The sequence below is a fragment of the Argiope bruennichi genome, chromosome 6, assembly GCF_947563725.1.
Source record: "Argiope bruennichi chromosome 6, qqArgBrue1.1, whole genome shotgun sequence".
Lineage (NCBI taxonomy): Eukaryota > Metazoa > Arthropoda > Arachnida > Araneae > Araneidae > Argiope > Argiope bruennichi.
In genome coordinates, this window is record NC_079156.1 from 74,451,298 (window position 1) to 74,476,350 (window position 25,053).

The 25,053-nt window shown below is 25.2% G+C and overlaps 1 protein-coding gene across 1 annotated transcript; it reads right to left on the reverse strand.

Moving 5' to 3' along the window:
- Positions 1–2,883: 2,883 nt before the first annotated feature.
- Positions 2,884–23,323, reverse strand: LOC129972266 (prefoldin subunit 4-like). The gene is made up of 5 exons (XM_056086333.1): positions 23,207–23,323; positions 18,705–18,809; positions 13,886–13,957; positions 10,655–10,846; positions 2,884–3,081 (listed from the first exon to the last, which is right to left on the reverse strand). Exons 1-4 carry the CDS (start codon positions 23,219–23,221, stop codon positions 10,655–10,657), a joined length of 384 nt encoding a protein of 127 aa, XP_055942308.1. The 5' UTR covers positions 23,222–23,323; the 3' UTR covers positions 2,884–3,081.
- Positions 23,324–25,053: the final 1,730 nt, after the last annotated feature.

The window sequence follows — 25,053 nt, forward strand, 5'->3', positions numbered from 1 at the left end:
TAAACACGCTTTTCTCAACCGATTGAAACAAAAATTTGACACAAAACTGCGTCTGTAGACACAAAATTCCGTACCAAATTTGATATATTTAAGTCTACGTTTTTGAGTTATCACGTTTATTTATTTCTGAAAGTACAGATAGACAATCAAACCGTAGTTGGAGTTGGCTCAAAATTTGATACATATCTACACTATAGATGCTAAATCTGTGCACCAAATTTTATCTATCTAGCTCTCTTCGTTTTGTAGTCATCCTCTTAACTTATATTTTAAAAGCCGGACAGATGGAATTCCTCTGAACAGATTTAACTTAAAATTTGATAGAAATCTGCAAATTTAGTGTAAAGATCGTATACCAAATTTCAATTTGTCTAGCTCAAAGCGCTGGTAAGCTATCTTTTTCACACACAGACAGATGGACATTTTTCAAAAATATGTCTTTCGAAATCAGAGGTGTAAAACGTGGAGATTTGTCAAAATCTCAAGTTCGCTTTTTTTTTTTTTTTTTTGGAAATTTTTATACGTTTATATTATTTTTATGAGAAAATAAAAAGAGCTGGTTTGAGCGTTAAAGACAAAATTAAAATTCTTGAGAGGTATGAAAGTTTGACTAAAATGAATCAACAATAACTCTGTGGAGCAGATGAAAACTTCACAACACATCTTTGTACAGTTTTATAAAATTGTTTTTGGTATGCAAGGCCAAGCCTAATATATGTTCATGATTCTGATGTGAACGCATATGTTGAAGGATACGAGCATGGAAATGTCTCAAGCTCTTAATATTTTGAAACATGATGTATAGCATTATTCAACAAATTTTAAAGAACAATACGAGTATGAACAATATATGTGTATACTTCTCAGAAATAACTGTCAAAAAACAGCAATAAACTTTTTAAATCATTAAATTTGAAACAAATTAGAGATAATCCACAGTAAAATGTTTTTATTCAATTTCACTAGTGTGATAAAAATACACTTGATTTTATCCCATTCAGTTTCTGCTATCAAATGATTAATGTTATCAGAATTCTTAAGTCTCAGAATGATCACATTAAATGACTGCTACTGTAATCACCAATTTAATTATTGTGCAATTTTTCCTGATTTTCCACTATTTTTAAAGGTATGCTTACAGAATAATTCAGAAAATATTTTTTTATTTTTGCTTTGAAAATTTAAACCATTTTCATTGTTTTCACCAATATTTAATCAAGCATTTTTCTTTCAGTGTTGAAAGCTTATAAAAAAGGGATCTGCTTTCTCTTTTTTTTTTCCACTTTTTTTTACAATACTGTAAAAAGTTTTTACTTTCAAATTTCTTTCAGCAAATTTTTCACAGAATCTATAAGCAGACCTTTCTAAAATATTAAATGCTAACTTCACAACAGCTATTCTGAAATATTTTTATTAGCTTGTTTCTAATAATTTAAAGTACTATTTGATTAACAGTAAATCAAACAAAATATACCACATCATGTTAATGTTTGAATCAACTATGTGTCATATGAGAAACAAGATAAAATCATTGTGAGAGCATAAAGTGCAATTAGATATCAGAAGACATTGGCATTTGCATGCAATACGATATTTCATTTAACTTCATTCGGAAAGTTAATGTGTATACAGAACAGGTGTCAGGTACTAAAATAACACTTTGAATGTCTATCACAAATTGATCCTCAAAAACATTTTGTTGAGGGAACTAAACCAAATTTAAGCATAGCAGCCTTAATTGAAATTAATTACAATCAATATTCCAAGCAAAATAGCTAATCACCAAAGATGGTTTGTTAAAATACAGCATTTATGTATCATTTAAAAAATGGAAATATTAAAAAAAGAGGCAGTTTACATTCAATATGACTATTAAATATTACATAACTGTTTACTATAGCTACTTTATATTGCAACTATACTTGAAATTTTAATGAAAAAGATTTATACAAAATAATACTCACACAAAAACCTATCAGAAATAAAAAAGATACTGTAAAAAAATATCTTAAAATTTATTTAAAACTGCACTCAATCTGAAAAAAAAAAAAAATCTACTAGACTATACTTGAAATAGCAATATTCCCTCTTTACAATAGCACCTTTTTTCAAAAAAAAATTTACCTAACTACTAACTGTTGTAAATGTAAAATCATCTAACTATGAAAGGCCAAGGTAAATCATTACTGCATTTAATCACTACCCATTTTCACATTTCTAAGACAATAGAGATGGATGTAAATTCCTAACTGTAAAAAACGTTTTAAATTATATGCAGAATTATATTTTATGTTGCTTATGTCTATGAAAACATCTTAATATCTACATTTTTAAACAGTTCATTGGCTTATCAGTAATATTTTTTTAAAAATAATAATAATTTAAGAATTAATATACCAATCAATACACAACATTTCCTTGAAGCAGTCATTCATTGGTTTAAAATAATGAAATTCAAAACTTTAAAATTCGGTGAGACCCAAATAAAGAAGGAAATTTTTTTAATTAAAAATCTTAGTATGCCAAAAACAATTTCAAAAATATGACTAAGAAACTAGAGAAATGTATAAAATTCACATTGCAATTTTTCAATATAGTATTTATTGACACAAAAATATAAAATATTATTCTACATATCATTTAAATCATTTTTGTAATTATAAGTGCATGCCTAACATTAACAGTATAAATATCAGTTATTGGGCTATGATTAAAGTGGAAATCCTGTATATATGTGTTATTCTTATATGTATACTTAAAATATATCAAATTCAATTACAATCTTTGAAAGTAAAATGAGATTTGCAATGCTTCTAAAGAAATTATTTATTTTGAGATTTTTTTTGAGACAGTCAATTTAAACAAATATAATAAAACTCGCAATTATGTTTGGTTATTTTTTTTATTTAACTCTTCACACAAATTAACAGCATCAGAACAAAAGAATAACATGCACGTTTTTAGTATAAATATAACAGATTGTGGACACTCAAAGCATGTAAATATAAAAAAGCTCTTCAAACATAAATATTCTTCTTTGTTCTGCTGTAACACAAGTGAGATAAATCTCTAAAAATGAACCTAAAATAAAAATAAATAAATTAGTAAAAATAAAATCGATATTTGTAAAAGATATGAATAAATTAGCTATAAGTAAATGAAATTAAAACAACAAATGAAATGAAACAAAAACAATGAAATTAAAATAACTAAATAATGAAAAGTGAAAGTGGCTTTCAAATTTATGATATCGTTTATCATAAATAGACATATAGACGAGGAAGCACATATATAATACTAATAATTTGTGCTAATAAATTTCTTTAAGTACTTCTGCATCCTGCTAGAATTTAGATATCCCCCTAAAAATTTGTAAATGAACTTATAATGTTTTTTTTTTATTATTATTATTAATAATAAAGCAATACTTGCGCACCACAAAGTATAGCACAAGGCTTACAGAAGTAGAAACAACTACATACAGAGATAAAAACAGATAAAAATAAGTATAAAAACAACAGGAAAAAAATAAACAATAAGACTAATTAAAAATTGAAGCAGCAAAGACAATAAATTTACAGAATGAGAAAAAAGCCATTTTGTGGTCGACCAAAACATGAAGCGGAGGTGGAAACTTAAAATTACAGGCATCGAGATCCACAATAGAATTCCTTCTCCCTTCAGTAAGTTTGGAGCAGTCAAAAAGCAAGTATTCGACGTTTTGAACTCCACTCACGCTGCAGGAGGACAGATCAGTGTCTGATAATCCAAATTTCTTGAGATAGTAATTGAAATTACAGTGGCCAGTAAGAAATTTTGTTAAGTGAAAATCACTGAAGAAATGCTTGTTATTTAACCTTTGAGAAATTGTGGGAAAAATAATTTAGTTAAAGAGACAGTTGACGAATTCTGGTACAGCTCATTCCATAAGAGAATGGTCTTTTTGCGATTCTCATTGCGAATTTGAGATTTGGGGATGCTCACAGGATCAATGATGTTTAGCTTTAAACTTATGATGTTAGATATGTATTTTTTTAAATTTGGTTAAAAAATAAAAACTGACATCCAAATTATTGAAAACTTTAAGAATAAAGATAAAGTTTAAAAAAAGGAAGAGCAAGAACTCCATGATAAGTTCTCCTGGAGCAGCAAATTTAACTTTGGTATAAGATTGCAATTACAAATGATGCTTGACACAAAAATGAACCATTGTTATCAAAGAATATACAAAAAATTGCAGATGATTATAAATGATGCATATAATAAAATTATTTGTCAGCATTTCATTATTTTTTAAAAAACAAAAGGAAATTTCACCAATAAATTATTATAAAAAATTTGAATAGCATTCAAAACCCACTCTCATGAAGTTGCTTTAACTGCTTGAACTGAAATAAAGAGTTCCAACTCATCATGAGTTTTCTTGAGCAAATTGACAATGGCAAGCTGCATTTGCTAGAAATTATTCAGAATTCACGTTTTCTATAAAAATTTTCATTTATGAAAAAAAAAAAAAAAAAAAATCTTTTACCTTTCTATATCATTCCCTCTTCTAAAAATTAAAAAAAAATTAATTGTTGGCCTAAGCAGTGTTGATTGAAAATAAATTGCAGTTCATAGGATTAAAAACTGAGCATTTGAAAATAAGAATTTGTCAAAGTATTATAATCATGTTTGTTTAAGAAATCATTTATCTCTTTTTTTAAAAACATTATTTGTTTAATTCATTACAAATAATTTTTTAAAAAATAAAAATTAACAAAATATAGGTAAAATGTACATACTTTTATTAAATTTTCAAGTCTTTATTTGGAATAGTGTTGCCACACTCATTAAAGGAACCAATTTGATTTATATTCACATTAAAATAATTTTGTTATTTAAATATTATTCGGAATTCAAATTGTATTGCTATTTAATTTGAATAAAAATGAATAGAAGTCAGTTAAGTACCTTAATTATTCAAGAAGACCTTGTTTTCAATCTAAAAACTTAAAGATCTTATAAATGAGTGCTTAACTCATTAATACCTAGTGCCTTATTTATCAGACAATTACTCTTCGATTTTGAGTTAAATAAAATACATTGAATTGTTTCTTGTTTGCTTTTACTCAAACACATGATTGGCTAACAAGTTTAAGTAAGCAAACTATAATTTCTGTAACTTTGGAACTTCAATAATTTTTATAAGTAAAATATTATGAAAATATACAAATAAATATAACTAATCTGGTGTTCGACTAGAGAAGGAAAAACATAAAAAGATGGTTAGGTTACTTAGAAAGTTAAGGATCCATTAAGTGCATCAAATAATTTATTCTGAAAGCAAAGATTTTCAGTAAATGCTACATTTTTTTTCTCATGTTTTAGTTAGTAAATAGATTTAATATTAAGAAATATGGAAACTATAACATTGAATATATCACTGATTTATAATAGTTCATATAATAATAATTCAAATTATTTGGGAAAGAAAAATGTGAAGGAAAAGAAATGATTTTAAATTTATCACATTCACCATCACACACACACACACACACGCGAAAAAAAAAAAAAAAAAGTAAATAAATTTTTTAAATGCCAAATTTGCAGAATAAACTTTTTACTTAATAGTATATTTATTTCCCAGCCCTATCTTTCATGTAATATTACTTTTAGATATTTATATGCATTACAAATACTCGCAGAAAAAAAATCACAGATCATTTATGAATACAACAGATCAAATATCAGCCTAATGCTAATCATCATTTTGTTCTGGTTCAAATAAAAATAAAAATAAACTAATATATAAATAAGGTAATTCTTATACTGGTAACTTTTTAGAAACATTTTAATTCTCTTTTCAAATATTAAGAAAATACAAATAATAAAATGCTGATATTAATCATGAATAAGGTTATTTGCACGGTTCCCATGTATCATTTCCTAAAATGCAGTGAAGATTTTCAAGTATAATATTCTAACTACTATAATAACACACATAATTAAACAAAATGCTAAAATCTCAATATCAAATATTTATACTGCATGCTGATTTTTTACAAGCAAAAATGACTCCAAACTGAGTTATTATATTGCCAATGAAAGATTTTTTTTTAATGATTAAGGCTTCTTCAATATATTCAATAGCAATAACAGTCTTCAAGAATTAGCTGTTCTCCCATTATAATAGAAATATTAACTTAGTCATGTCAGTCAACTTTGATGAACTACATCTTATCATACCAAAAGGAGGTAGTATTTTAAATTATACTAGTACAATAAACATAGTTCATTCTAATGATTAAATTTGCTAGCAAAATAGTAAAACTCAATCAATCAACTTTGATGAACTATATCTTATCACAACAAAAAGAAGTAGTATTTTAGTACAATAAACATAGTGCATTCTAATGATCGAAAATTCTTGCAAAATAGTAAAACTGGCAAATAAAAATTAATGAAACCATTAAGAGTTCTTGAGCTAAGGAGATGTCAAAGTTTTCTTTGGGAAAATCTCTTGAAATTGAAGGGTAATGAGACCAGATGGCCATTGTATCTCTAGGCAGTAAGTTTTCACATGAAACGAAAATTTGATGTTGGCACTGAAGAATTCTACCAGCCTTTTCATTCATAGAATGTACAGCGAAGTAGCATATGCAAAATTTCTTTCAAAAATGGGTTTTATTAAAAGACATGTAACCACTGATGTATTTGTAGATCACAAACTTTCATATGAAATAAAAATTAGCAAAATTAAGCCAATGGTTGGAGCTGTTTTTGGTTGTTTTGTTTTCCTTATTACTGGAAATATAGATAGGAAACAAAAGATCTTTTGTTATATTATGCAAAATGTAATGGAACCAGATATGATTATGAAGCAAACTAATTATTACAAACTCATTTTCAAAATGGGCATTCATTTAGGGTAATGATATTTAGTTTGATAAAAAAAATTTAATAAACAAGCCTTTATCAACAAGGCAATTTTTTCATTTTTTTAAAAAAAGATATGCTTCCATTAAAAGCAGTCTTTAAAAGAAAATTAATCACTGCAAAATCACTTAAAAAAAGCATTTTTTTATTTTATCTCCAAACCATTATAAAAATTGTAAATTTATTTAATATAAGAAGTTTGCTTTATTTTAAAAGGAAGGTATAAAAAGATCTTTTTTTGGAAATGCACAATTCCAGTGGAAATTAATTTGTGAAACATGCATCTTGAATGGTGTTTACTATCAAATTTCAAAATTTAGAGTCATATTTTGAAATGTTTTTAAAGACTTATAAATTCAGATAATAGGAGTAGAAAACTTGTTTTTCTTATAACAAAATTATCTTTTAACTATGATCAGATCATTGGTTTACATAATCAGAATCTTAATTACTCCCCATAATTTTTTATACTACATATGACCTTTCCAATTTTTTCATGAAAACCTGTCAATTCAATTTTTCAGATATTTCAGACTCCTCATATTTTATTGAATTCCAAACCAAATCATTCAAACATTCTGTTCAATCCTATTAAAATAGAATTAACATTCTGCTGCTTTTCAGCACTTGCAATTTACAAAAACAGAAATAAAAACTTCCAACTCGTTAAAGGTTTTCTCCTCAGATTTAAATAGCCATACATCTAGCAAACATAAAGTTGAGAGGAAACTTATCCATAACTTCACAAATAAAGATACATATTAAATTATGTAATTCATATTTCAAATTTACTGACTATCCTCTTAATTTTTTTATTAGAAAACTTTTTTTATAATTTGTACATAAGAATCTAGCACTAACTTTTCTGAAATTAGCATACGACTCTTTAGTTGAAAAATTAAAAGGAAAAAAAAAAATGCTAATCACAGATTTTAGACAACACAAGAAAACATTCTTCGTAATAATGAAAGTTTTCAAATAGCCGGTAACCATCTTTTTATATCCTGGATAAAAGTAGATGAAGGTAGAAGAATGGTAAAATAGTTGAATAATTTTTGTGAATGACAAGAAAAAATTTTTGATAGCGAAGATCTTTATTGCATTTAGCAATAATTTTATATGATTTAGATTTTGTTGTTATAAATGTGTCCTCTTTAACATATAATACTAAATTGCTCCTTATTTTGATTACTTGATTAGAAGCAACTGCATTTTCTAAACCCCTGGTTCTCCAAAAATTCTTGAAGTTTCCCATTTTCCCAAAATAAGAAATATAATTTTTGCTTCTCACAGGAGGAACTTTTGAATAAATCTTACATATTAGATAAAAAGAGGTTCAAAGACTTATACTGGATACCTACATTTATTAACAAACTTGTAAATTATTTTTGCATTTCATCATTCAATAAGACAAAATTTTTCTGATTTACTAAAGGATTATCCATTAAGATAAGTAAAATCTTCGAATCCAATATTTCCATAGAACAAGTAAGTTTCATAAAATATCTTCAGCTGTGGAACAACTAATTAAAATTGAAGCATCATATCTAATTTCAGTCTCCTTATTTGTTTCTTTTTTCATTCAAAGTAAAGCATAAAATTGTTTATTTTGTTTCAAGAATTTATTGAATGTTCATCAAGCATTAAATAGAAACAAACTATTAAACAGAATATCCTAAACGTATGAAACAGTGCCAAATATGCAAATGAATCCTTACAAGAGCTATACAAATAATAACTCTCTCTACAAATGAAACATTTCAGTTCTGCATTTAAGCATTGTGAAGGCACAATAATATATATCTTAATATATAACATAATAATATTATCTTAATAATAATATTATTACATAATAATATTATCTTAAACTGCTGGAATTAGTGAAAATTTTTTCCTTGTATGGTAACCCTACTTGATGTTCCACTTTTCTTTCTCCATCAAACTCAACAGATGCAAGATTACAGATTGACAACTCTTCCATATCAGCACTCATTTTTTGTTGGTGAAATTCTCATAGGAAAACCAATAGTTCAATCGAACAATTATGAAAAGTACCAAAATGTGAAAAAAATAGCATTCATTTTATTGGCTTAAATTGTTGAGTTGGCTCTAGAAAATAGGCCTCTAAGTTTGGATGTGAATATGTTATCAGATGAGGATGGAGTGGAAATATCAGGACATTGGTTTCTTGCGAGTAAATAAAAGACTATTAATTCAGGAGAAAACACTTAATTTAAAAAGTCGTATATATTAAAAAGTTCTATACAATAAGCTGTTGAAAATTAAGATAGCTTAATTATACCAGTTAAAAAATAAATTAAGAATAATTTTAATTTGAGTGAAAATTTTGTAATTCTATTTACAAATGCATGAAACAGGTGGAAGTGCTCAATAAAAACTTTGGATTGATATTTGCATCACTTTTTGAAAAATTCAACTTAATTGGAAAAAAGTTGTCATCGAAAAGGACTATAAGAAAAAATGACTATATTTTTTACCCATTGAAATTCAGACTACAAACAAAATCCAACTCAAAAAATATTATTCTACTATTTTAAGCTACTTAATAATGGTGGACTATCAGAAAAAAGTGAAAATAAAATTTGACAAAGGAAAAATATTATTTTGCAGGAACCGAATTTTGAAAACTGGTACAAAGTAATGATTCTAAGTTTAATAGTCACTAAAAAAATATATTCTGATTATATAATTAAGCCAAAATATTAATTTCAAATTTAATTTTCACTATTTCTTTCCTAAAAATTGACCATAATACCATCTGAAATTGTATGGCAACATTTTTAGAATAGGATTTTTTCCCCCATTTGCAAAATGAATGAATTTTTATTCAACTAATTTTCCAAAAACCTAACAAAAAAAAACAAGAATTTTTCTGAGTTTTTCTAAGTACAACAAAATAAAAGTCAGAGAGTTTTCAAGCATTTTTAAAAACAGAGGGAATTATGTTTTCAATTAAAATTTTTCTTTTATTGACAGCATAAATATTTTATCAGCCATACCTAGCAAACTGTAAGAAATAGACCACAGTTGCTGTAGTAGCTTATGATCCATATGGGCTCTTTTATCAGCCACTTTCATTTGACAGATTAGGTCAAACTCATCCTGTATATGCTAATAAATTATGTTAAATTATTAAACTTGGTTGTATGATTTTGTTGTTGTTGTACAACACTCGCCTACCTTATTATATAACTCTCAATTTAAACAATGTTTTAATTTATTCTGATGGATGATGAACAGTTAAGATGAATGCATTAGAATCTTATTATTTATACAACAAAAATCTGAAGGTGGTTCTTCTATTTTTCACATACTAAAGAAATTTAAGACATTTATGAACAACGTTTTACAATAAACAGTACAATGTTATTATAAACTGTAAACTATGACCAGCACAACATATAAAAACAAATACAAGAGTATACTATATTACAATGTTATTTATTAAAATGTAGTTGTCTCAACTAACATACTTTATCAATTTTGAAACCGTGCTAGTACACACAATTTCCAATATGCAATTAATCAGCTTCATAGTTTAAAATAAAATTATCAAAAAAATTTACTATTAATACTCTCACACTCTAAAAATATTTGCCACTAATAAATTTTTAAATCGATCATTCACTGGCACCAATTACACTAACAAAAAGCATTACATTTTCTTTGCTTTAAAAATGATTTATGCAATAATTTCTAAACAATTGTTGCTTACTTATTCTGGTTCCAAATTGATGTTGTTGCCAAATTTTGCATATAACTGAACTTTAAGATCAGACATCATCTGTTTAATAGATTCTTGTTGATCACGTAAAGCTTTTGCTTCAAGATTAACATTTTCTTTCTTTTCATCAAGCATCTGTTGGGCTTCATCAATTGATATAAAAGCAAATACATCACCTATTCTATATGTAAAATTCAGTTAAGAAAAAACTAATTGCAAAAGAAAACAAATTATCAATAATAATCAGTTATTATCAAATCATAGAATAGAATATAAATACCAGAATTTCTAAATGACAGCTCTTAGTTACATTATATGCAAGCAACATATATGTCATCATAAAAGCTTATTTATAAGACATTTTTTTTAAATTTATAAAAGTAAATAACTATGTGCAGGCATTAACTTAGTAGAAAATATATATTTTTATTTATTTATATGCATAATATTTGCTCTACTACACGCATTGTTCAAGTGCAGTAATAAGCTGGTAAATTAATCTATCCAAAGTATGTGAGTGATAACACAGGAAAGTCAAAAATTGGGATATATTCACATATCCTTATGTTAATTATATAAATTTACAAAATTAATGTTGTCTCTATATATTTTTCCTGAGTTGGTAAGCATAATGCTTGATACAAAGAAGTTGAAATTAATAGAAACATTTAATTATATTTTAACTAGTTTCACTCAAGTATAGTAAAATGTCAAGCTTTTATTTGTTTCTATTTTCGTAAATAATAAAGAAATATTTAATTCCACTTTTAAATCTATTTCATTCACATATTTGGAATGCATAAATTTTTTATTGAAATTAAATGAAAATTACAGTAAAAAATTTAACTTTTATGAGGATGCTGCACAGATTTAAACAACACAAATCTCAAATCTTTTATCACAAAACACAAATAACTCTTTTTTTTTTTTTTTTTCATTTTTACAATTGCTCATTAACTTTTTTGTAACTGGAAGCAAGATTTGCACTAGCACAATTTTTACTTTAACTAGCAATCTGGTCCAAGCACTGTGAAGTAAATGATTAAATTATGATTTTATAATCTAATTTTTAGAAAAAAATCTGTCACCATTATTATCTCTTAATTGACCATAACATGATTCTATCCAATTCAGTCATCTAATATTTATTGATAATAAAAGAAATAAAAATAATAATTCTATAGAAGTCAAGTAAAACTGCAGATTTTAGCTTGAAATCACTTAAAAAGAATCTTCCTTCTTCAAAATTCCCATATCCCCAATTTCTCCCCCCCCCCCTTCACTAAATAATAATCTAAAGCTTTTTCTGTTAATTAAAGTGTACAAAAAGTACAGAAAATTAAATATTTCTGTTAATTATTAAGATGCTTTCTTTATCATAAGTTTAATAAAAATTCCCTTGTTCTTAAACATATAGAAAATCTTTTTTACTTTCATTTATATACCTTCCTTTTATACCTTCATTTATAAAGTTTAAAGTTGAATGAAATTTATTTTAAAACTATTGGTTCAAAAACATGCATATGTTTTTTTTTTACCATGAATAAAATGATATCCTTAAAAAGAAAAGAATGATTTACTAAACTAAATGAATGAGTTTGTATACATGAATGAACACAATATGAAAATGAACTTAAAGTAATCTGGCATCTAATTGTATTTTAAAAGAAAATTATGCGCACTTTGAAAAAGAATGAAAAAATTAAAGCAATACATGACTAAGCAGAACGATATAATGTCGTACAAACAATAAAATGAATTTATAAAATATAAAAGTTTTTTTTTAAGCTGGCAACTTGTTTACTTAGTATCAGAATGAAATGGAATTAAATATGACAACATAAGAAAAAGACAAAAAATATTTAATTTTGGATTTGCAAGATATGAATAATTAAATACCTGACTACTAAAAGTATTATAAATACATAATGAAAAACTCTATATGAAGTTTTGATAGCACCCTAATGTAAACTTGTACAAAAATATGACAATTACATTTTGATCTATCCAGCAATTCTTAAAATTAATTATTTAAAACAAATGCACGTAAAAAAAAAGGTCCCTATTTTATACTATACAAAGAAATTACATTAACAGAAAAAAATTAATGAAACTTCTATTTCATTCAATGTCTACACTACATTTTTAAAAGAACATATATATTGAAAATTTTAGCTTCTAAGTACATACTGCAGTTAATGGTAAAATAAACAAATAACCACCACAATCACATATGGAAAATCTACATAATTTCTTCTATGCATTATAATTTATGAATCCCAAGTAAAATTTTGATTTGATCATATTCTCAAAAATAATTTAAACTTTCTATAATCAAAAAAAGTATTAAAAGCACTCTCAAATAAATTAATATACATCACAATGCTCTTTACTCTAAAAGTAAAAACACAACATATCTTATTATTATATATCTTAATAAAAAAAAAAGGGGGAAGGGTGAGAGTTGAGACTCAACTCTGGTAAATAGTTCAAAATCTATCAAAAATATACAAATATGCATAGTAATTTTTAGAAATATTTGTTAATATAAATTGATTTTAAAATATAAGAGGAAAGCACTTAATAATTATTTAGTCTGAAAATATTTTATTTTTATATCAATCCAAACTAACCATATATATAACTAAATATTTTAATTGACTAGCTTTAAATTCAGAGAAATCAGCATTTACCATTCATAAAGTGTACATTTTAATGTTTGAAACCTTATAAATATGCAAAAAATTTTAAGAAATGATATAATTAATTATCTGTTATTTAGCTCACTTAGGGGGAAGGAGAATAGATTTTGTCCCTTAGAAAGTTAATATAATTCAATAAAGAATTCTGCAAGAAAATAGAACAAAATTGTTGGGAACTATGTCTTGCAATAAATCACTGAAAAAATATATATAACTGAAAATTAAATATTCATTTTTTTTCAAATGAAGAAATTCTTAATCAAAATAATTTTTTTTACACTTGATATATTGGTTTTCAAATTTTATTATGTTCTAGTAATTTAACATTTCAAAGTCTTCTGAAATCCAAAACAAGTACAGAGTTCAAATAAATGTAATGTTAAATAGATAGAAAAAATAACTTTTAAAACTATAACTAACCTAATTATAGCTAATTTTTCATATTGGTTTATATTTTATATAGAGTTCCGAAAGTACAAAGTAACAGATTCGTACATGAAAGTACACATTTATAAAAAGGATATGGAACTTTATCTTTGTCCATTGAAAGCATAAGGTCTGCTTCTGCATCCTCTAAAGCTTGTAATTCATTCTGAAATTATAAATCATAAGATAAATAAAAAATAAAACATCACATCTTTAAGCATGATTTTAAAACAAAAACATCTAAATTAATTCCTTCCATAATCAGATATCCATAAAATTAATGGGTGCAAAAAAAAAAAAAAATGATCTGGGTATACATATTTGACTAATCATATAGAAATCATTTTATTTTTCTTAAGAAAAATTATGATTTTAGAATTTTAAAAATTGCAGATTTAATTTCTATCATCTGGGCACACTCTGACTTAGAGCTATAATGCTTAGAGATGGTTCTATTGAATTATTTTGATTTTTTTTAATACTTTTTCCTTACTATGCTTTCAAATTTCTTATTTTATGCTTACCATATTTTCTTCATATTTTTGATGTGATAATTTTTTTAATAATAAAGAAACTATATGTTATGATGTCCTTATTTTAGTTCCTCTCCTCTTAAAGAATATGAAACTAAGACAATCACAAAAAGCAAACTTTTCAATGAAAAACTTATTTACATATGACCAGTATTTACAAGTTCCTTTCCAGAGAGCTTTTCCCACTAAGCAGTTCACACTGCTTAAAAATAATAATATATGGAAATAATAATATTTAATTAGTCATTTTTATTTGTTCATAAGTTAATTTACTAATTAGTTTATTTTTATTTAGTGCTTATTTTCAAGTAGTAAGTAAGTCAAAGAATTTCATAGTTAATTTACACCCGTGTTTGAAAATAATACATGATGACATCCATATATTAAAAAGCAGTTAGATGAGAAGGATGTCAATACTCATCTTCATAGTTCCATGCCATACTAGCATTTAATACACAGGATTCACAATATTTTTTTAAGGAATAAAGAATTAATGGTGAAACTAATAAAGGCAGATAAATAAAGCATTTTATTAAAAAGCAGCAATAAAATGTGACATGCCTTAAAAATCTGTTAATAACATAGAAAAAATGATGTAAACACAATTATATTTTAAAAAAGAAATATTATTACTAAGTATGCAATGTTACAATGAAAGAAAGTGTTACCCAGGGCATGATACATTTTTTTTTTTTTCACCTCTTAGCATCATTATTGGTTAGAAGCTAAGTTCAATAGAAATAGTAAATAGTACCCCATGTTGTTTTTTTTTTGGGGGGGGTGCCTTGCTTATCATATTTAACTTTAAAAACAACCATAGTTACTCTAATATTTGGTCACTATAGAAATTCCTACGATTGGCATACAGAATATAATACCCCTTCCCCATCTTGACACAAAATGATTTTTGCATTATCTTTAAATTCAAAAAGTTATCTTTTCAATGACATCAATTTTTTTGACACTTAAGTTTTTCCTTCTATATTAAATACATTTTCAAAAAATTGTATTAGATAATATTTCAAATAAAATATAGCTATATTTCCCAACAAGTAAAAATTTTGAACGGATATTAAATGCATCATAAACAATAATATAAAAAATATGAGAATTCTTAAAGAATGCTTAAAATGTTGATAAAAGTTATTATTAAAGCCTTAAATATTTTTCCCCATTGTTTAACAATTCGAATTACTACTGATATTAGTACAAAAACAATTAAAATGTGCAAAATAGTGAAATTAAACTTCTGTCCATAACATGAATCATTATTGGAAAAGCAGATTTCGGAAAAGTAAGTAACATATTTACTTAATTCAGAAAAGAATTTGTAAAATATTTAAATTTATACTTAAAATACTATTAAAATGAAAAAAATACTAAGTTTTAAATTATTTCAAGTTAGAAATTAGATTATATTGTGAAAAGGCAAGAAATGCCACAGTCCATACAGAAAATTAGGAATATACATAATAAAATGTACAGAATGCCTCTAAAATAGCATGAATTATATATCTATCAAAATTTGAAACTTAAAAATATTTTCCTGAAAGTACTATTAAGATCAAATAAGATAACTGAAAATTTTAACAACCACTGATCCTAAAGAACCAGCTGGTTGTCAACGATTCATATTATTATTGTTTGTAATTTCATCTTAATTTAATGAAACTTTTACGGTTTATAAATTTTTCAAAGTGTGTTGAAAAAAAAATGCTTTTTGTAACATTAAAAATTATTTTTGATAAGTGCATTTTCTACTTAATGATAAATAATTTAAAGATTTTTTTTTAACCTTCAATTAAACTCTTGCTTTCTTGTTTTCAAGCAAATAAGTTGATCATTTACAAATTTTTTCTAGAAATTAACAAAATTAAAATTAACTGACCTTATAAGCTTTTTTCCCATCTTTTTTATTAGAGGAATAATAATAAATTAGCTTTACTCTTATTTATTACTTGGCTTTCTAGAGGCTGTTTCTTCACCAGGAAGTTAATGTTTCTCATGATTCACTAATCCCCCCCCCTTTTTTTTTTTCTAAAAATATTTTTTCATCATTACTTCAATGCAAAAGGGATATTGTATACATTATTAATGTATTTGTATAAGAACAATTTTGAAACTTTTTCAGTGAAATATGCTTAAAAATTTTTGTATACTATCTAATATATAATTTTGCTTCAACAACAAAATAATTTTAACTTTAAAAATGTAGAAACAGATTTATTAACTGCAGTTCATGTTTTTGGTTTTTTTATAAAATATTTGAGATTAATGTCTAAGAAGTAATTAGCACAACTGTGTTGACAACTATGGCAGTATGCCATATATATGTGCTTTAAGAAACTTGACTACAGTCAGAATACTTTTTTTAAGGACATGAAGCAATGTCTGCTGACAAACGAATGCAAATTATGTCCTGGGGTAACAACCAAAATATGGGATTCTGCATTTGAAATTCTATTACAAAGAGGGACATTAATTAATGCAAAAGTAAGATTTCCTGTTACTGTTACTACAGATGATGATCAGATTGAGAAAAATAATTGATTATTGCTTTTTTTTTTCTTTTTTTTTAATTTTTATACAGTTAGTGACTGCGCCAATCTTCTTTAACAATAATAAAGTCAATGCAAAGTATGCATAACATTATTCTACTGACATCAAAATTTTTCATATTTCAACAGTAGATACATTTTAATTTTTGAGCTAACCGGTCTTGCCAGAATGTGTATTTTCTTTCATTTTTATCTATGTTCTACAATTTCAAATTATCAGAAATGACAATCACTATTCAATGTAAGGAAACAAAAACTATTAAAAGTGAAATCAAAATAACTAAAAAAAAGATAAAGTTCATGAGAAAAGATGGTGAAAATAAAATAAATATATTCATATATATGATCAACTTTTTCTTTAATGTTCAAAATTTCTAGCAGTTGTTTCACTTCTTTCCAGATTAATTCCTGACTGATCAAAACAAAAATGTGCAAATAAAATATTTGCATCAGTAATTTTACATGCATGTTTCCTATTTTTTTCATGAAAGCAAACATTATGTATTATTATTAATAATATTATTGAAAATTTTATTATTATTATTAAAATATAAAAATTTAAAATGTTTAGAGCTAATCTACTGCATGAATTAACATACTAATTATTTTATATATATTTGAAGCCTTATTACCTGTATTGCAAAAACATTTTTAAGAAAACTGCAGCCTTATTACCTGTATTGCAAAAACATTTTTAAGAAAACTGCAGATACTAATTTTAAAAAAAAAACAAATCACATCCCACTGAAAATTGCCAAAAAGTAATGCAAAGATAATTAATACAGCAATAGAATTTCAAACAATAAAAAAAAAACATTTCTTTACAGAGTGAAATAATTATCACAACATGTTAATTTTTTTTTAATGCAAGAATTGAATTATTTAATTACTTCTACGTAACAAATTCTATGATTTTGAAATTATTTCCAAAATTTCCCATTTTTGAAGATTATAATAATACAGTTAGACAAAAACAAAATTAAAACATTCTAACACTTTGCAAATTTTTATCATAAAAAAAAATGCTTTACTATTTACATTGCTTTATATATATTTAAATTTGCTAATTCAAAATCTTAATATAGATAGTTACAAGGAATGAAATCAACTTCCTTGCATCTGGTAAATTTAGAAATTACCTCACGATTGTAAGTGAAATAGTGAAACAAAAATAAAAATTCATTGTATTGTAGAAGTATTTAGATTCATTCACAAACATTACAACAAAAAAGCATTAAAAAGATCAATGGAATAATTTAAGAAAGAACATAAGGAGCAATTGTACAATAGATGAGATTCTTATTAATAATATAAAGAACATAATTTTTTTAATTTGAATAGTTTGATTTAAATGTTAAATTATTAACTTTGAAACATTAATATTACAAACAAGCAAATAAACAAAATAGTATTTTTCATAAATGGAATATTTTCAGAACTATTTTGTTACAAGAAATAACATTTATGGTACTTTTCCGTTAGCCAAACGCAAATGTTGCCAATTGTGAACCAAACGTGAATTTGGCCGAATTCTACATTATTTGACGATTTTTCTCTTGCGCCCGGCTAACGGAAAAGTACCACATTTATACTTTAGTTTAAAATCTTTTATTTACTTGACATGATACTAAATTTTTAACCTCTATATGACATATATTTATTAACAATACTTAATCAATTATTGCTTCAAAAGATGCTAACATTTTTTTCCCTTAAATATTTTGAAAACTTTGAAATAGTCAAAAGATTTTAAGTAAAATAATAATATAAATTTATACAATTTTCAAATAATTATAACTTAAAAATAATATTTAATACTTACTTCCTTAGATTTAAGTTCTTCAATTATATCATCTAATCTTGCATTGTGACGAGCAAATTTGTTTATTTTTTGTTGATCTTCAAAAGATACATGCATTTCATTTTCCTACAATAAAAAAAAATTAAGGATTAAAAAGTATAAAAGAGACCATAACTTTTATACAAAAGAGGTTAAATATACACCTACATTTTATTCAGAAGTAATAACTCAGAATGTAATAAAATGTGTGAACAATAATAAATAATTTTCAAATAGTTAAAAATAGCTTTTATAAGGTAAATAAAGAAAATATATCACTGATATTTTTTTCTTCTTAATTATGTATACTATGTCAAGAAAAATTTTGATTTATGAAATGATTTTCCATATTCTTTTTTTTTTTTTAACCTGTTAAGAAGTAGTTTAATTAAAACCACAGTTTGCAGTAATACCAATTATGCTGAAATCAAGATAAAATAACTATAAAGTAAAATTAATTCTGGATTTTTTTATTTTTTTTTCCATTATTGAAAATATCTTAAGAGTTTTATTTGCTTTAAACTTATATAAAATAATAAAATATCAAAAAAATATATATAAATTATTTTTAAATTCCTTGCACTTTATTGAAAATAAATGAGAGCAAAATATATAATTTAAGTTGATGATGCTTTGACATAAAAATTTGGTTAAAAGTTAGTAGCCAAAAAATTATTCACGAATTTGAGAATGAACACTAATTTCTTAACTAAATAATCAATGAAATGCATTTGGTTAAAACATGATAGTGTATAACAAGCTTATAAATAAGAGGTGGGATTATTAGGTTAATGTCTCAAATACAAGATTTTGAGGATTGCAAAACCTAATAACAAATGTTTCTGTCAGAGTCTTAAATAAAGCTGAAAATGAAAAAAATTAATGAAATATTTTCAATCAAAGTAATTAATAAATTTCTCTTTGATTACCATTAACTAATATGAGTGTAATATGGATAATCCATTGCTTGACATACAAAATTTTTAAGTTATAATCAAAAAATTATGTTGATATGATTACTAAAATAAGAAGGCTGAATAGGTTACTAATTTTTGATACAATTATCAGATTTCCTATTATTAAATAACATTGACATTATTAAGTTCCTTGCTCCGAAGATTAATGAATATTAATGTTATTTTCTTGTCTTAAAAAAATCAGTACTTATTTTTTTTATGGTTCCTGGGTTTACCTGATGCTTCTCAGATTTTGCTAAAGCCCCGTTCCAATGACACATGATTCTTCAGATGGGGTACACTTTCCCCCCTTGACCCTCTCTTGTAGTTTTCTGGGGTTCTTCAATGCCTGTCTAGTTTACCGACAAATTGTCGGTAAAATGGACAAACATCAAAGAACTTGTCATTGGAACAGGGTTTAAGATTGTCAGTGCCCATTATGTATATATAAATATATATAAGATACCAAAATTTTATTAACTTGTTGTATTCCTGATTTTCAGATTATGACAAGAATGCAAAAATAATGGCATTACTTGGCAATTTTTAAGTTATGCAAAAATCAACGACCTCCATTACACATAATATGCTAAAATTTTGCTTTGATGATTACTAATAGTATACATTTTTTGGTGATTTATTGCAGAGGCCATCAAAATGAATACAAAGAAAAATCTTATCAGTGCTCAATTTAGATACTGAATGTATCACAAATATAAATTATCTTACTTCAGTTATATGGTTTTAAAAAGTGAAGCTCCCTTATTATTAATACATTAGTAAAGCTACTAAATATTTATTTCTAGAGCTACAAAAGTACTAAAGTATCAATAAATTTTCTAAAGGTATAAATTTATTGATACATTTTGAATGTTATGGATAACTTAAATACAACTTTCTCTCCTGATGTACATCAACCATTTAGCTCATAAATAATATCAGGTGCAAAAAACAGACTTGACACTTTTGCATATCACACCATCACTATTAATAGCTTCTAATCACAGATACTAATTAATGCAAATTTTAGAAAAGTAAGAAAATTAGGTAATTCATTTATTTATCATATAATGATTTAAATTGCAATGTCCCAAAATATTAATAAATTACAATTATTTTCATAAGTTATTCAATATTATAATTTGAAGAAATTTATTTCAAATGTCAGCTACATATATTGTAGTTTTGGAGCAATTACATTTTTTTTTGAGCAATTTGAACATAATATTGTTATTTTTTGTTTAATAAACAGCATCTTTATCATACAGAAAATGTTTTCCATTTTTAATGTTTTTAGATATTTAACACCATCTCTTCTGAAATCTAAAAATGTTTAGTTTTTCTGTCGTGTAATCTTTTTTTAAACAAAAATCCTCTTTTCCAATACTATCAACTTATAAAAGCTACTGTTGTACTCATATCATCAGTGGAATTAGAAGAATAGACTAATTGTTTGATAATTCTTCGAGTGCCTTAATTTGAGGCAGATTTTTTCCAGGAGCTTTATTTTTGCTTTGGACCAGCTAGTTTTACTTCTGTTTCTTTCTTTTCTGTAGTAACTGTCAAAATTCTGTATCTGTTTGGTTTTCGACCGCCTCAACAACAAGGCAGTGACAAGATACGAAATACGAACATCTGATTTGCCTTTAGAGAGTAACATCCAATCAATAGAATATAGCTGCCTGGTTTTAGGTAAAATATAGGCAAATAACAAAAAAAAAAAAAATGTTGCAATGAGCAAATGATGGTTACAGATATTGAGAGTTTTCATGGCATAACTGTGACAAAATGTGATGATTTTCACTTTCAAACATACGACAGATGTTCAATTCATATGGCAGTCATAAATAATTGTAAAAAAAAATGTTTTTTTCCACAATATCAATTTAAAAGTGTATTGCAATGTGTTGAAGAGTAATAATGATAAATTAGGAATTCACAGTATAAAAATGTGATAATGGCGAAAATGAATAGCAGTCAAAATGAATAGTAGAAACCTTATTTAAATTATACTTTTGCTTTTAAAAATATTTAAAAATTATCTTTTTAATAAATTCTCATGTTTATTTAAATAAAACTCCACAAAAATTATAATAGGAGACATATTTTTTGTAAGTCAAGCACATTTAAAGTTCTTGAGGAAGACGTACACTTCTGCCATTTAAAGACACACAACAAAAATTCATTAATTTAAAATAGTTTGCATAATTAAGGTTTTTGTTCTATTTATTATGAAAAAAACTTTCAGAAAATAACAGTAAATAATATGATTACTGTTCTACCTAGAAACATGGTCCTAAGTACAAGATTATGTAATTTCATACAAATACCTTACACTGAAAAAATAACAAAAGGGAATTATTTAATATATCAATTAGTGATTTATGTTACAAATAAAATTATATACTAGAATTCAAAGAAAAGCATTTAATTCATTTTTGTAAAACAACAGAAGAAATGAAATGCAGAATTTTACTTCAGACTATTTAAAGACTTTTTCACTTATAAATTGCCACAACTCCATTCTACAAGATTTCAAAAGGCTGGTAAAGTAGTAGTTAGTACCTATTGCCTCTCATGCAACCCAATATATAAAGAAAAAAACTTAAAAGTAAATTTATTTAAAAACTTTAAACTATTCAATTAGAGCAGCTGCCTATGTACACATGTCACATATACAAAATATTTGATCTTACAGAATGTACTAGAATTAATTTTAAGCATTAAAATACATTTTATCAATCATAATCATTTAAAATAAAACACATCATATGAACTTTAAAACAATATCAGAATAAAATAATTAACTCAAACTTTTTAATTAGGGTAGTATTACATTAATGCAATGCTCTGATACTCAGTGAGATTCATTCAACATTTCTGATACAAATTATGCAAAATTTTAAAAAATTAATAAGAAAAACGAAATGTAAAAAAATAAAATTAAATTAAGCTCATGCAATGTATGGACCATTCATAGTCCAAAATTTCATCAATCAAACTAAGAAATTTAGTCTCGATGTAATTTTTGAAACTCTTTCCAGTAAAAGATGTAATTATAAATTCTGAAGAAAAGTAAAATTAAAAGTAACATTTATTTGACACACCCTGTTATCCCTACAAATAACAAACTCAGCTTTAAGCAATAACATATTTTACAAATACAATATTTTACAAATAATTTGATATTTTTCTTTTATCATATCAAGAAGTAGAAAATATTTGCTTAAACAACAAATCAATAAAATTTATTAATGAATTGAAGTTCCATGTGTGACACGGTTTGCAACAATATATATTTTCAAAAGAAAAGAGAGAAAAACACCAATAAATAATGCTTTTAATACAAACAAAAAATGAAAAATGTAGAGTCATATAAATGTAAATTTTATTTCTAACTTTTACTTTTAAAAAATATAAAAATTCATGTAACATAGATAGATGTATGAAAAAAATTTCGAAAAAAAAAACAACCCTGCAATGCTCGGATATGTTAGTAAACTATTAGAGAACTTTTTGTTAACTTACAGTCTTGGAAGTCATGATGCTTATTATTAAAAAATAATATTATTAATATTTCAAAATTGAAATATCAATCAAAAGAAAACCTTTTTGTTTTGAAATGATTTCAGCCGAATAGTGTTGATGTTGCCAACTAAAAATTTAAATTGAGCTTTTATCTCCTAGTGACTTGTTATGAAACTCTAGCGTTTTTTTTATTTCTAATTTAACTAGAGCTTCTTTCCAACCGATTGAAATAGACATTTGACACTAAACTATATTTGTAGTCATAAAATCATATATAAAATTTGATATATTTAAGTCTTTAGCGTTTTTGAGTTATCCATTTCATTATTTCTAAAAGTAGAGACGAACAAAAGGTCAACATTTATTTGGAGTTTGCTCAAAATTTCTTAAAAAAACCTAGAAATTTGGTATAAAAACCGTATACAAAACTTCATCAGTCTAGCTCAAAGCGTTTTTTAGTTATCTTTGTCGCAGACATACTGACATTTTCCGCAAATTTGTTTTCAAACTCTGGGAGGTCTAGAATGAACAGGTTCGTCAAAATCTGGATTCGAATTTTTTGATGATTACTGTACTTTATTCTTAATATACGAAAAAAATGTTTTTCTTATAAAACTTTCTAATAAACTCTTCATTGTTTCCTTTCCCTTTCACTTGATACCAAATAAATGACTAAATATAAAAGTTTTATCCTGATTAAATCGCACTTTATTATGATAATTTATGGAAAATTAAACGCTCTGTATTCCTTGTTTTTCCTTTTCTTTCTTCTTTTTTTTTCTTTTACTTTTCTTTCTTTCTTTTTTTTTTTATTTTGTAAATAGTATTTATTACCATCCTTCAATTCACCCGTTTTCTGTTTTTATTTTGTGATTGTTTTTATCATGTGCCTTTGTGTAATTCTCATGTCGTCGGTGTTCTTATTACCACCATGTTTCTGTTAAATTTTGGTGTACAGAAGAGCAGTCCACTTTCATGTACTCGACAGTGATCAATATTCCTTCAATTTTCTTTTATTTTAAACAGTTAAATTTTGACGTTGGTAGGCTGACAAGAATTAAGAAAGCTCATTACCCACAAGGTTGTGATTTATCTTCCCTTTTATGTTCGCAACTCTACTTAAATAACCTCACTATTATAGTTGCAGAGGCATATAGTAGTGTGCAATTAATTCAAAATGTTTAAAAATTTATAAGCAATTTTTCATAAGTATAAATTAGTAGAAAAACAAACTTACATTATAGACGAAGCCAAATAACAACGGTGCAAAAGCATTCGAAAGCAGAGATGAAATAGCTTCACGCTTTAAGCTTTGACATACGAATTTATTCAATTTCCTAATTAGATGACACACTCTATTTTAGACGTTTATTGTTATTTTGTTTCTTATAATAATATAAAGAGATTTTGGAACAGTGAAACCTTTCTAAGTGATTTTTGGATTTTTAAATACTTAATTATATCTCTAAATTGTACACTTAGAACTAAAAATTCAGTGATTCGATGCGCTTGTTTGGTAAGTCATTGTATGTGAAGGTATTAAAATCCTAAGAGAGTTTAAATAATGCCGCTGTAGTTTGGTTTTTAATGCTCAAAAAATCTAAGTTTTGAAAGTGACAAAAATGGTAATGAGTTAACTTAGTTTGCTCTAGTCGGGCTCATAAAAATTGCTGCGGGTATGAAATCTATGTACACTTTTATCTTAAATTCATTTAATAATGTTCATTATAGTAATAATTTTTTTTTTATTTCAGTAAAGTATGGGAATTTATTATGAAATTGAATTAATATTTACAAATATATTCAAAAAATTCTTAAGATACAGTCTTTTTATTCCATGATTACAA